The sequence below is a fragment of the Nestor notabilis genome, unplaced genomic scaffold (genome assembly GCF_000696875.1).
Source record: "Nestor notabilis isolate BGI_N333 unplaced genomic scaffold, ASM69687v1 scaffold4476, whole genome shotgun sequence".
Taxonomy (NCBI): Eukaryota; Metazoa; Chordata; class Aves; order Psittaciformes; family Psittacidae; genus Nestor; species Nestor notabilis.
The window spans coordinates 77209-90522 of NW_009934103.1; the positions used below are offsets into that span (position 1 = coordinate 77209).

Consider the following 13314-nt stretch of genomic DNA (forward strand, 5'->3'; position numbering starts at 1 on the left):
GTGGGGTGTTTTTATTATCATTATTATTGTTATTAATATTATTTGTGTGTGTGGCTGTTAGGAAATAAAAGTTGATCCTGTAGCAAGACAAATAGCTTGGGGGAGGCCAGGAGGAGGGTGAGGAGCAATACACCCCTGTAAAGTATGTGCCTTGCAACACTATGGAAAAGCTTTGCCCTTTGCCACGTAGTCAGCGTGAGCTGCACAGGCCCCCCGTCTCTTCGGCGCTTGCGCTGCTGGGAAGCAGCCGGGCTCAGTGAGGTCTTTGGCTGCGCTCCTTGCACCAGTTCCTTTCCTGGCCTGGCCCCACCTGACTGTGGGCCAGCTCACACAATAGTCTTAACCAAGCCCCAGCAGTGCCCCAGGCAGCAGCACGCAGCTCCCCACAGTGCTGCGCAGGGGTGACCAGCCTCTGGGGGGGTGCTGCTGTGTGGCTGGGGAGGGGACCTGGCCGTGGTGGATGAGCTTGGCACAGCCAGCCTGTTGGAAAGAGCTGCCTGGGGGGTTGGGGGCTCGGGCACTGCTGTGGCACCGCATCCTCAGCCAGCACCCGGCTCCAGTGATGGAGAGCACCTCTTGGCCCTCATAGTTCTGTTCTCTGTGTCCCTAGCACTGAAGGCAATAAAATGGTTCTTTTATTTATTTTTACTATTTATTTTGCTTGTTAATACTTTTACTTAGGCAAATGACTAGGTCAGCACTGTCTCTTGGGCTGCACAGCACTGCCACTGCCGAAGGCATATGCACTCAGTCCCCTCCTCCTGAGGAGGGGGCATTCTGCACGAGCTGCTCACCCAGAGCCTGGGGAAGATGGGGCCATGGCAGCCTGAGTGACCTGAGGGCAAGGACAGGCATGACAGAGCCAAGCTCTTCTCAGGGCTGGACATGGCCATGCTGCCCTGCCTGAGTGCCAGGCGTAAGCAGCCGAGTCTCTTCATGTGTAAATGGGCATTCCCCAAACCAACCAAAATTATCACCCCTCCATGCACTTCCATGCACCAAGAGGGTAAGCCAGACCCAAAGAAAGCCCCAAACAGCTGCAAAGGTACTGGATCTTTTATTGTTGACAGCAGGTAAATACAAGATGCTGCTGGGCAGAAGGGCAGGAGCTCCTGATGGCTAGCAGCCAGGACCAGGGTGAGCATGGCACTGAGAGGGCACAGGGGAGATGGAGCAGCAGTGGCAGCAGGACTCCCCCAGACCCACAGCTCCCCACCCAGGCAGCCCAGTGCCTGGCCGAGCAGAGCTTTCGCACAACAACCAGGGAAGGGGACTATTTTGGGTTACAAAATGAACAAACAAAAGCCATCTACACGTATTTACAGTGTCCCCCTCCCACCTCCAGCTCACTCCAGATGTGAGTCAGGGCCCAGGGTGCACCCGGCCCCCCAGAGCAGGTTGCAAAGGGCAGAGCCCAGGCTGGAGGGGACTGTTCTCAGCCTAAGTGCCAGCACCAGGGGCTGCCGGAGCTGCACTCACAGCCCCATTGTACAGCAGGATCTCCAAAGGGCCTGCTGACCGTCAGCTGGGAAGATGGTCCCGAGAGACAGGACATTCCCATGGGACATGCATATCCTCCACAAGGACAGGCAGACATCAGAGTCCCGCTGGGACCTGATGCCTGCAGCAGGAAGGCCAGCTTTGCACTGGTTCTGGGTCTCTTGGTGATCATTGTTAGCTAAAACCTCATCAAGAGGACCACATCTAGGCCACCTCTTCTCCCAGGCAGGAGAGCCAGGTCTGCTCTCCTGAAGGAAGACCTCCCTACAGGAAGAAAAACTAGAAGCAAGGTTACAGCAAAGACTAAGGGGGGAGTTCTGGCCTGGGATCGATCTACAATCCGCCATAAAAAACAGCTTAAAAATCCATCATTTACTCTTTGATTTGTACAAAATAACAATAATAACAATAAAAATAATAATAAAAGGTGCTGGTGGCCCCTGGCTCGCAGTGCCCCACTGTGGCAGGGGGTCTCAATAGGCAAAGATGACATGGTAGGTGACTTGGTGCCCATTGTCCCAGGCGTAGAGCAGGCGGTCCTTGGGGTTATAGTCTATCTGTGTGGTGTATGCATACTCATTCTCAAAGAGCAGCCGGGGGATGATCTGCGTGTTGGTGTGCGTGTCAAAGGCATAGGAGATGTTGGCATTCCTCTTGTTGTAGCTGTCAACTGCGTACAGGACCCCACAGATGACAAAGCAGTTCCCGTAGAAGTTCTTCCGCAGCCCCGTCCGCCACGTGGTCTCCTTCTGGGTGCTGAGGTCGGCCGCGTTCAGCTTGCTCAGCACAATCACCTCCTGGTTGAAGCCCTCATAGCTGATGGCTGGGTAGATGACCCACAGGCCATTCTCATCCACAGCAAAGTCCACGTCTGAGTGGCCTCGCCATCGCCATGGGGTAGACTCCTCATAGGCCACATCATGCAGCATGGCCCAGGCAGCCACATACCGCTGCTTCAGGTCGTATTTGATGATGTTGCGTGTGAAGGCCCGGTTGTAGTAGAAGGAGCCGTTGTAGACAACATGCCCTGTCCCAATCCAGCTGTACGGGAGCTTGTAGGAGTTGCTCCAGCGACCTGTGGGGCAGAGACACCTTGCTGGCAAGACCTTCCCTTTGCTTTGGGGTTGGTGGCCCCATCAGCAGCACCCTCTGCCCACAGTCCTGCTGTGCTCCCTCCCCAGCCACCAGCAGCAGCCTGGTGTTAGTGACAGGCAAGTCTAGAGTCACCAGGGGCAGCCTGACCTGCCTTATGCTCTGAACCCCACATGCCGGATACCAGCACCCAAGAGGGGAGGGTCCCTGCCAGACAACCCTCCCATGGTGCAGCATCCTAGGAACAGGGACACTTCTCGGACCAGCCGAGCAGCACTAGGGATGATGCAAACCCACCTTGCTTGAAGTTGTCAAGGTTCCTGAACTCCACCAGCGTGTTCCCATAGTAGTAGTTGGTGACATAGATACGCTCCTCCTGGGCCAGGGGGTCCTTCATCCAGGCCCCCTCATTGCGCCCATAGGTGTTCTGGGTGGTGGGCCCCGAAATGGTAGACAGTGTGTCCTTGCAGCGCCCTGTGCGGGCAGAGAAAGCTCACAAGGCCAGAAGCAGTGCAGCCATGCTCTCCCTGCTCCTGCTGGGGGTCTGCAAGCATCACCCCCCTCCAGCCCTTTGCCTGCCCAGCAGGTATCCCCACTGCCTCGCCCTGGGCACAGCCTCATGAGGTCCAGCAGCACTGGCCAGATCCTGCAAATGGTTCCCCACAGCCTCAGCCATGTTCCTGCTCCAGCTGATGCTGCTGCCTGTCTTGGGTCCCATCTTCAGGCAGGCCTCTTTCTGGCCGGCCTCTTTCTGGCCTGCCTGGCCCCTCAAAATTGAGCGACGATAGTAGGTTCCAGAGTTAACAAGCAAGTAAACCTGGCACCCCAGTAACGTGCTGTCCAGCCACCATCTCCATGGTACCTCCCACCCATGACCAAATTCAGGTGTGCTATGCTTAGTAGAACACACTGTGGGCACAAGCAAGCCCTCATGCACACAGCTGGATCAGTGCAGGCACTCACCAATGATGTTCCTGATGTCTTCCTCCTCCAGGGCTTGCTTTGGAGTGGCAGGGATGGTGGGATTGACTGGTGTTGGGGGGGTGCTTGCTGGTCCCCAAGCTCCTGGGCTGGTCTCTGGGGCAGGGCTCATCCCCATGTCCTTTGAGGTGCCAGTGGTGGTGGCCATAGCAGGGCTGGGGACAGCAGTGGTGGCTGTGGGCAGGCTTTCTGTGGCTGTGGCTATCACCGTGCGGGGCAAGCCTGCCAGTAGCTGTGGAGTCTCCTCTTCCACTAGCCCTGGCAGGGCAGTCATGGTCTCCGGGGTGGGGGTCAGCCGGCTCACAGCGGTGGGGACCAGCATGGGCTCTGTGGACATGGCAGGGGACAGAGGCACTGTGGCCACCGAGGCAGTGTCGGCAGTTGGCAGGGTGGTAGGGTCGCTGCCAGAGGTGGGTGGCCATCCCACCGGGGAAGGCTTCCTTGCATCCTCGCCCACCCTGCTGCTGGGCCTCAGGAGCTGGTCCTCAATCAGCAGGTCCACCGTGTTGTCCCCGCTGAACAGCTCATCCGCTGGCAAATGCAGAGAGAGCAGGAGTAAGTCCTGTACAGCCCCTCTGCGCTAACCCCACTGCTCTGGCCCCTCTGCCCACTTCTCCAGGCTGTATTGTACTAAATCCATTTGGGTTTCCCTCATAATTTCCAGCTGGAGAAGGGCTGTGTGAACTGCAGGAGCTGATGGTGCCTACATTAGAAGGTGAGCGAGACCCCATCGCAGCCATGTTCACCACCTCAGGCTGGGCAGAGCAGGAGGTGATGGAGAGCGATTCAGTCCTGCCAGTTCCCAGAGATGGAGTAGGGGCCCCATGCTGCCTGGGATGGGATGGACACTGCTGCAGCACCCAGCCAGATCCCACCCTCCTAACCCAGGCTGCCTACGTGAGTGCCTCACCCAGGGCACAGGGACCACTTGGGCTCCCCAGCCACAGCAGGTGCCCTCTGCTGCTCCTCATCTCAGGGACCTCACAAACCCACACACAGCTTTGCAGAGAAAGGGCACTTGCCTTTTTGCCCATGCTGTTGGTCCCAGGGGGCTCCAGCCCTGCTCTCACCATGGTCAGGGCAGTAAGCGGCACCCTGCTGAGCTATCAGGCAACCAGCAGCAGCTCTGAGCCAACTTCCAGTACCCCGACCACTGCAAAAACCTCCCTGATGCCATCAGGCAGGTGCATTTGCAGGACCGACATATGTAACAAACACGCATTTACTTCTGGATAGGTGTTGGTGCTGGGTACCTGGAACCAAACCAGTGACCTATTTCCTTAGCTACCAGGGATTTTTCATGGAATAACAATGCTGCACTGGTCCCACGCATAGGGTTCAAAGGCTGCACAGGGGTGAGGTACCAATCACCCCACCTCCAAGCCCTCCTCCCCACAGTGACCCCATGTGCCTCCCAGGGGATGAGGCAGGACTCAGGACACTGGTTTTGCTGCAGGATGCAACCATACCACTGGACATGGCTGCAAACCCAACTCACGTTGCTCCTCAATATCATTCTCTGACTCAGTGGACTGGGCTTTGTAGTAGGTGACCCCTCGGACAATGGTAGGCTTGGAAGGAGGACGGCTCCTCACACGCAGCTTCCTCTGCAAGAGCTGCTCAGGCTTTTCATCCTCCGGAGAGAGGTGCAGCTCCGGGAAGGACTCAACAGAGTTGATCTGCTGGGATATGGTTTCCTCTTTCAGGAATCTTTCTTCATATTTTCCCTGGAAGAGAGGCAGGAAGCTGTTAGGGGATGGGCCAGAACAGCCGTGTTTTGGCAGATGGGGCAGGTCAGGCTGGCCAGTCGAGCATTGGGTAGGACACTGTCCTCCCTCACTTCTCAGAGTTCTCTTCAGATGCAGACTAGTATTTCTTCTGCATGACCTTGGTGCCACCCTGCAAACCTGGGACCCGGTGCTCAGGAAGGCACAGGCTGTGGGATGCAGGATGAGAGGACAGGGTAGGGGTATCCTGGGGCAGCATTAGCAGGGCACAGCCCTCACTGCAGCCGCTCGCATGTCCACTCCCTGGCACTGCCAGGACCTGATCCGTGGAGAGCGTGCAATGTGCACTGAGCTTTGGTAGAGCAGAGGCTGAAGGTCCTGACAAGCATGGACTAGGAACCATCCCCAGGGCAGGGAGCGGGACCTTGCCAGCCAGGGCAGGAAGCGGGAGCTCTGCACCGAGGCAGCCACCAGCTGCCACAGCTCATGCCTGAAGGATTTCATCTCATTAAAGGAATCGGAAAGACAGCTGAAAGGCTGAAGTGGTGCCCATTTGGCTGAGAAGACGGGCCCAGGGTTCCTTCACAGCCCTGCTGCAATTAACAGTGAGAAAAAGGGAACATCAGGAAATGAGGTCACCTAGAGTAATAAAAGCCCCACGCTTCTCTCTCCTGCCTGGACTGGGCTGGCTCGTCTCCAGTAGGCAGCAGAGCCCATGCTCCAGGTATGGCCTGGGGAGCAGGGGAGAGGCACTGGGAGCGCTGCTAGACACACCGCCCTGCCTGGAGCAGAGCTGCCATGGCATGTCAGGGTCAGTGCCCCACAGCACACAGTGGGAGCCCATCCTTCTCACGAGGGCTCCGGGAGCCCCGCCCTGTGTAGGACCTGCAGGGGCCATGTGCAGGCTGCCCTCACTCCCTGGAGCTGAACACCCCTCTTTGGAGCTGGAAATGATGCAGCAACAGCTCCTCCTGTCCCCAGACACCTCCTTTTGCCCTGCAGAGGGGACCCTGGGGTAAAGGCAGGATGCTCCAGCAGCCACCCAACATGGATCAGAGCAGCACAAGGCCATGCTAGGTTGCACCACCAAAGCAGCAAGGGGGTCAGGACACCCTAGAAAGGCCTTTTCCCAACACACCCCTTTCTGGGGCTGCACAGAAACCATTGCCCCAGGCACAGGATGTCCCCGCGCTGGGCAGTCCCCACTGGGATCCCCACAGTCTGAGGCTGGAGCCAGTGGGATGCTGGAGGCCCTGCCTGGAGCCCGCCAGGCACGGAGGCTGGCTGGGGAGGGGCACTGCCCCGGGAGGAATAGAGGGTGACAGGCTGCCCTGCACCAAGCCCCCAGGCCCTGCTAGCCAAAGGCTCCAAGTTTCCCAGCGCTTCCCAGCCGCCTGCAATGACATCACGCTTTCCAAGCAGCACCGCCGCTGACCTCGCACACCAGCAGCCCCAGGGGAAGGGGGGAGGCCCGAGGAGCAGCCCGCTTCTGCTCCCTCCTACATCCCGGCGGCAGCTGGACTGTGCCGCAAGAAGCAGGCTGGAGCCGGAGGCACGGAAATGGGGTCGAGGAGAAAATAACCCTGGGCCAGGGGCCACATCCAGAGACACCCTCAGGGCTGGCTTGCACTGCGGCAGCAATCTCAAAAGCCATGCAACCTGCCTGGACGGTCATACCTCTGCATGCACGTAGGCAGCCTCAGCATCCCGCTGCAGCGAGCTCTCAATGTCAGCAAGGCTGTTGGTGAGGAGGCTGGAGCAGTTCTCCTGGTCCCTGCGGTGGGGATTCTGCAGAGTGTCCTCCATGTTGGCTCCTGCCCGGTGGCCTTGCTGTGTGAAGTTCCTGGACATGCCCTAGAAAAGCAAGAGAGGACTTTACGCCATGTAAAGACAAGGAATGCTCCACGGCCCCCCAAAGTGCAGCCCAGAGCCAGCGAGCTCCATGCTCACATCCTGGGCTCACAGCTGGGCTTCTCCATGGAGCTGGGTGCTTTAGTTGCTAAAAAGGTGCCCCTGATCCAGAAATTCCATCCCTGGTGTGCACATCCCAGATCCACCCTTTGCCACGATGCCCCGTGGAGCACAAGAGTGGCCTTGAGGTTCTTCAGTGTCCATCTTCAGCCATGTTCACTGGTTTATAGAAGGAAAAGGAAAAGACAAGCTAAAGCATCTGAAGTCCCAGCATTGACTCCTTTGGCTATGACAGCAAGTTCATCTCCCATTTATTAATCCCACTTTCCTAGCAGGATCCCATCCTGGCTGGCCACTACGTGCCTGACCCCTGAGGCAAGTCCTTGAGGTCTGCATCCCACTTGTCTGATTTCTCTTCTCTCGGTCCTGCCTCACTGCTCGGACACTCAGTGCCACACTCAAGGACTGCTCCTCCCCACCACTCTCCACTCCCATGAAGAGAGGGAGAATGAGGGGAGAAGAGGAGAGACAGTGACCCTCAGAGAGTTGTCCTGGGACCAGGAGGGAGCTGGGCTGGCTGCAGCTCACTGGGCAGACAAATACCTTGCCCTTCTCAGTCTCCCAAACAGAGGCACACCTGATATCCAAGGGGTTGTTGCCGTCTCCGCTCATCACTCCTTGGTATTTTACTGCTTTGAATAGGTGGCACATCAATCACAGCACTTTTGCACAGAGACTGAGGGTGGTTCCCCCAGCCCTTCATCATCAATCTATCCCACCATCCAGTTCTCCTAAACCCCACCGTGACCTCCATCTGCAACCTCAACATCACCAGCTGATGTAACAGCTGCAAGCTAAAGAAAAAGCAGAGAAGCCACCTCTCTAGAGAAGACACTAGCTTTGTGGAACAAATATTGAGGGTTCCTTCCCTCTACCAACACTGTGTGTGTAAAACACCTTGTTATACTGCAGACAACTCAGAATAACTTCTCATCTCTGCAACAACACCATCCTGAGCTCAGTTAATCCCCAGTCCCCCTCTGTGGGCATCTGAATTCCCAGTCTTTACCCAGGAATTGTGAGTCACATATTTATCATGCAATTTTGAGGCTAAGACTAATAACACAAGGGCTTCTCAGCAAGCATTTTGCTGTAGTAAGAAAAGGAACAGAGGATTTCATGATGCTTTCTTAGGAGCAGCACAGGAGCAGAAGCAGCTTCGATACCATCCTCCTCTTGGGAGGATGACTGATTCTGACAGCCTTGTGCCCTTATCAATTATTCTGTGTAACCTTTGGCTTACGACCTGCTTAGGGATAAAATCTGTGTCCCCTTGAGAGGGGAGGCACCACCAAAGCCTGGCCTGTGATGCTGCTTGAGGCCGCTCAGCTGCTTTCTGGGGAGCAGCTGCCAAAAGCACACCTGCCTGGGAGGGCGATGCTTTGAAGCCATGCCAGGCTCTTGTTCAGCATCTCAGCTGTCCATATCGGATCCTGTGGCTGATGCAGGGTGTGATCCTCCTCTTCCCAACAGGAATTTATGTGCTAAGCGAGCAGCAGGAGGCATTTCACACCTGTTGCCTTGCGCTGCCTGCATCAGCTCTGCCCTGCCCCAGCAGCACCAGGGGAATCTCCATGTACCAGATGATGATTCTCCATCAACCCAGACGTCTCCTGGCCTGCTCCATCCCATCTGAGTGCCTGCGGGCAGCTTCAACTGCTTGTTACATGATCCCATGGTCCTGCTTCTGGGAAATTGAAGACACGAATCTGTGAATTCCCCCCTCCTACACCTTCATTGCTCCCTCTCTGGCCTACATCAGCCAGACCAAGCTTCCTGCCTGTCTGTGCCACTGCAACAGGCTGTGAGCAGAGCAGCCACGCTGCAAGGTCACCCCAATGTTCTTAGACATACAACTGCCACCAGCACTGCTTGCACTGAACCCCTGTGCAAGAACTGGCTGGAACACAGGGCCACTTCCACACCAAAGAAGAGTGCAGTCAGCTGCTTTCAGGGGAGACAAATTCATGGACCACAGATCCATAAATGATACCAAAAAAGGCCTGTTTCCTTCATCATCCCTAATCCAGCTAACTGTGGGTATTAAATAGCAATAGACCATCAATCTGTCCTGATGGCACCTTTTCTGTCCCCTGCTGTGGGGGAGACCAGCTCACCGTGCCATGGGACAGGGCTGACTCTACCACTCTATCTGTGGCGACCAGTGACACAGGGGTGAAGCTCCCCAATGGGGACACGCAGCATAGGGGGGCTGGCAACACAGCTCCCACTTCCCTCGCTCCTCTCCCCTAATTAGGAACTCAAGAACAACCAGCAAATATGCTAAACCACAGGAAGAGGGTGGGATTGAAAATATAAACATTGGTGCTTTGTTATTTTTAGACCTCAAAACCCTTTTTCCCCTTCTGGGTCAATCACTGAGCTTGGAAACACAGAGCCCCCCAGGCGAACACGCTCCTCTCGGCTGTCTCCTTCCTGACCCCGGGATGAAGCATGGCGTGCCTTCCTGAAACACTTTGCAAGTGGAATTTTGGCCTTATAAATCATCGCCTCTCGGCTCCTGGCTGCTGCTGAACAGGACTGCTTCACTCTGACAAAAATGTGAAATTACTGTCCCAGATACGAACCACGGGAGAAAACTCCAGTATTTAATCTGGCAACCTGTTGCTACATAGCTGAGCACAGCTTAATACACTGCAAACCCTATGCTGTGCTAGCCAAAGAAATATTAAACTGTATGGGAGTGAAAAGTATTTCACTGAAAGTCTGCCCTAAAAAAAAAAAAAAAAAAATGAAAAGGAAGGTACTTTATGTATCTTTTTTGGAGTGTTGACTGTTCAGCTCTTTATTAACACAGGCCAAGAAGTAACTTTGTCCTTAAGAAATCTGACCTCCTTGGCTACCAGCAGTTCTGGTGAGTGTACCCCAGCACCAGCCCCGAATCTCTTGTGCCCACATCAAACAGCACAAAAGAAGCAACTATCACACCAGCACAGACTTAAAACTGCAAAGAGGAAAAACTTAACAGCAGGCCCTTCTGACCACATAAAGGGATACTGGTTCTGATGAGGCCACAGCTGGGATCCTACATCCAGTTTGAGCCACAGGGGATATGGGGAACTGGAGAGGGTCAGGGGAGGCTAATGGAGTGGTGATACACTGGGCACTGCCCGCGAGGAACAGGGGTCTAGTCTGGTCAAGTTTAGTTGCAGCCTAACAGTTGGTTAACATTTCTTCCAAAAGAAATGAGGCTCTGAATGCACCGAAGGTACCAAGAACTTGACTTGAGGCAAGTCCTACTGAAGGTAACAACCTCGAAGAAGAGAGCAGGACTCATCTTACCTCCTCAAGCTTTTCCACCCGACCCACCAGCTTGGTTGTGACCGAGTGCAGCTTCAGAAGGTCTAAGCCATAAAAGGCACTTTCCAGCATCTCAACAATGGAGGACAGCTGCAAAGCAAAGGGAGCACTGTCAGTCAGGGGCACTTGCTCTAAAGTACCTGCATGGTTTGTACAACTTAAGAGTCAAGACAATGCACCCATCTGCGTGCAAGACACATGAAAAAGCAAGTTTTTCCTTACACAGCCCTGCTGCGATGGTCAGAGCACAGCATGCAGAGCAACACATGCCACCTCTGCAGAGCTTCAGGAGCATGTTTTGGGTGCTGGGGGTTAGTAATCAGAGCAAGGAGAAGCACTGCCCTCCTTGCCAGCACTGGGGAGGTTCTGTCACAAGCCCAAAGGATTAGCTACTCCACCACTGACATGACTGGCAGCAAAAGAGGCAACAGGAGAACAGCAGCTCAAATAAAAGTGAGTCTGAGATCACCCTGAGTTCATGCCATCTTGTACCTTTTTTTCCTGGAACAAGAAGAAACTTGTTTTAAAAATTAAAAATATTCACAACTGCAAGAGCGAAGCAACTGAAATTCAGCGCCAGCCTGGTAACAGTTTGCTTTCCTGGAGAACAACTTTATCAGAGGCATGCTGCCTTCTCCTTCAACCACCTGTTTCAGAGAGGCTCTGCATTAACTCACCCCCTTCCTGCAGCGGGAAGGGTCGTGTTCCCATGTCCTGCCCAGAATCAGGCCTTGCTCACCAAGCCCGGGGAACCAGACAGAAATACCCTCGTTCCGCATTTCATGGTGCTCACTCTGCAGAGGACAGTGCTGAGCAAGGCACGGGCTGGTGAGGAGGGCTTCTGTGCCATTCCCTGCCTCAGCTCCCACACGCACCCACTCCCTGTACCCACACACTCAGCGTGGTGCTGCACACCTCACAGCCCAAAAGCTGAGAACTGTTTTCAGAGCATGGGAATTACTACAAGGTGGTGGCATTTTCTCCCAGCAACTACAAACTGGTTGACAGAGCTCCATGAACATGGGAGAAGTACAGGCAGCACTGCTGGCAGCACTCTGAGTTTCCACCCCAGCCTCTGCAGTCTCCCTGTGGAGCTGACAGCAAAGGAAAGATTTTTTTGGGCCAGATAAAATGGCAGCATTAAGAGACAAGGACTGTTTTATGGCTATGCATCCACTTTCCACCAAGAACTGGACAGAGACGACCGATACAATGCACGCAACCTGCCAGACAGCCACCGGAGACATGTGCTTTTCCCTCCAGGCTGGATAGTTTCCATCAATGCACAAAGGCCACAGGCTTTATTACCTTCCAAATCTTCATGAGCACAGACTCCTTGCAAGACTCTGTACCCAAGACCCTAAAACACATGCTGTGCCTGCAAGCAGAGGAGCAGCGTGCTGCAACTTCACAAAAACAGATCTTAGATTTAGCTATCCCTTGCCAACACCAAGCTGAGCCTCCCAAAAAGACTGTACTAATGCACACACAACTCACTTTTTCCTTCCCTCCACCAGCTGTGGACTTTACTCCTACTGGTCTGGTGGTCCATGAATTCCTATGGGACCTTGTTGAATGCACAGATGGGACTGAAACCTTCAGCTGGGATGCCCAGCGCAGCCATTTGACTGAGCGGGGGTGCCTCAGGGGTACGTTCCTGCTGCCTGGGCTTATCTACTCCCTTCCTTGCTGTTCCCTCAGTGACACATCCTCCAGCCCACCCATCATAAAGGAGGACTCTCATTTTAGGGAGCTTCCCATGGCTCTCCCACATGTGGAATACCGGAGCTTTTGAGTCCGAGCATAAGAAAGCCTCATAAAACACCACAGACATAGAGCACGACTCTACATGCTTCCCGCTGCTGGAGGGGGCAGGCACAATGCTCATGAGACCAGCCCTGGGGGTGCTAGGAGCAATGAGGAGGCCTGGCCTGGCCTTCCTGGCCCCTATGCCGATGAGCGTGGGAGCTGCTCCTCGTGAGTCACACAAGAATTGGGGCTGTATCCTACAGGCTTCTCCTACAAGAGGTGGCTGTTCCCAGCGAGCTCGACCCCAGGAGGGGCTCTGTGCTCAGCGAGAAGGCAAGCCTGTTTTCACAGCTCCTGGGGTTTGACTCTCACAGTACAGAAAAACCCCACGTGTGTATATTTGGATAAACCTTGTGAAATCATTTGGCAGCGAATCCTTGCGAAATGAGCGGGTGAGCCCAGGCCAGTTCCTAGAGGACAAGCTTTCACACCACAGCTGGCTGTGAGCTGCTCCCTGGTGGGAAGAGGCAGCCGGAGCCAAGGGCACAGCTAGCCATGCCGCCCTGCTCCTCCTGGGGGCTGAGCAGCTCCAGAGAGGACTGGGAGACGGGTGTGAGTTGCTGGCGGAAGAGCTCTGCCTGCTTCCCGGTGAGGGACTACAGGGGTGTCTCTGTCACCTCGGAGGGTGTTCCCTCCCTTCCCTGCAGGGAGCTGACAGCACTTCATCTAAGGCCAAGCGGGACATCCTGGCTTCTACTGCAGATGGGGGACCACCAAACAACTCCAGGCTTGGTCTCCTCCTTCCCTGAAATGATGGATTGTCTGCCTGTGCCTGTTTATCTTCCTTAGCTGCAGGGAAGCTTGGACAAGAAGCTGCTAACTGCAGTTGGACAAGACAAAACACATCCTTGAGCTCCAGATTAATTAGAACAAGCCCATCGTGGTAGCCGCAGTGGCAGGCTAACCCGCCGCC

General features: G+C 55.0%; 1 protein-coding gene across 1 annotated transcript in view; it reads right to left on the minus strand.

Moving 5' to 3' along the window:
* Nucleotides 1–1785: 1785 nt before the first annotated feature.
* Nucleotides 1786–13314, minus strand: part of OLFML2B (olfactomedin-like 2B) — a 12625-nt gene continuing 1096 nt past the window's right edge. The window contains exons 2-7 of the mRNA XM_010017155.1: nt 10575–10682; nt 6978–7154; nt 5072–5300; nt 3556–4104; nt 2890–3066; nt 1786–2575 (exon numbers count right to left, since the gene is read on the minus strand). Of these exons, the coding sequence (XP_010015457.1) occupies nt 1974–2575; nt 2890–3066; nt 3556–4104; nt 5072–5300; nt 6978–7154; nt 10575–10682 (1842 nt within the window). The 3' untranslated portion in view covers nt 1786–1973. The remainder of the gene's footprint in view (nt 2576–2889; nt 3067–3555; nt 4105–5071; nt 5301–6977; nt 7155–10574; nt 10683–13314) is intronic.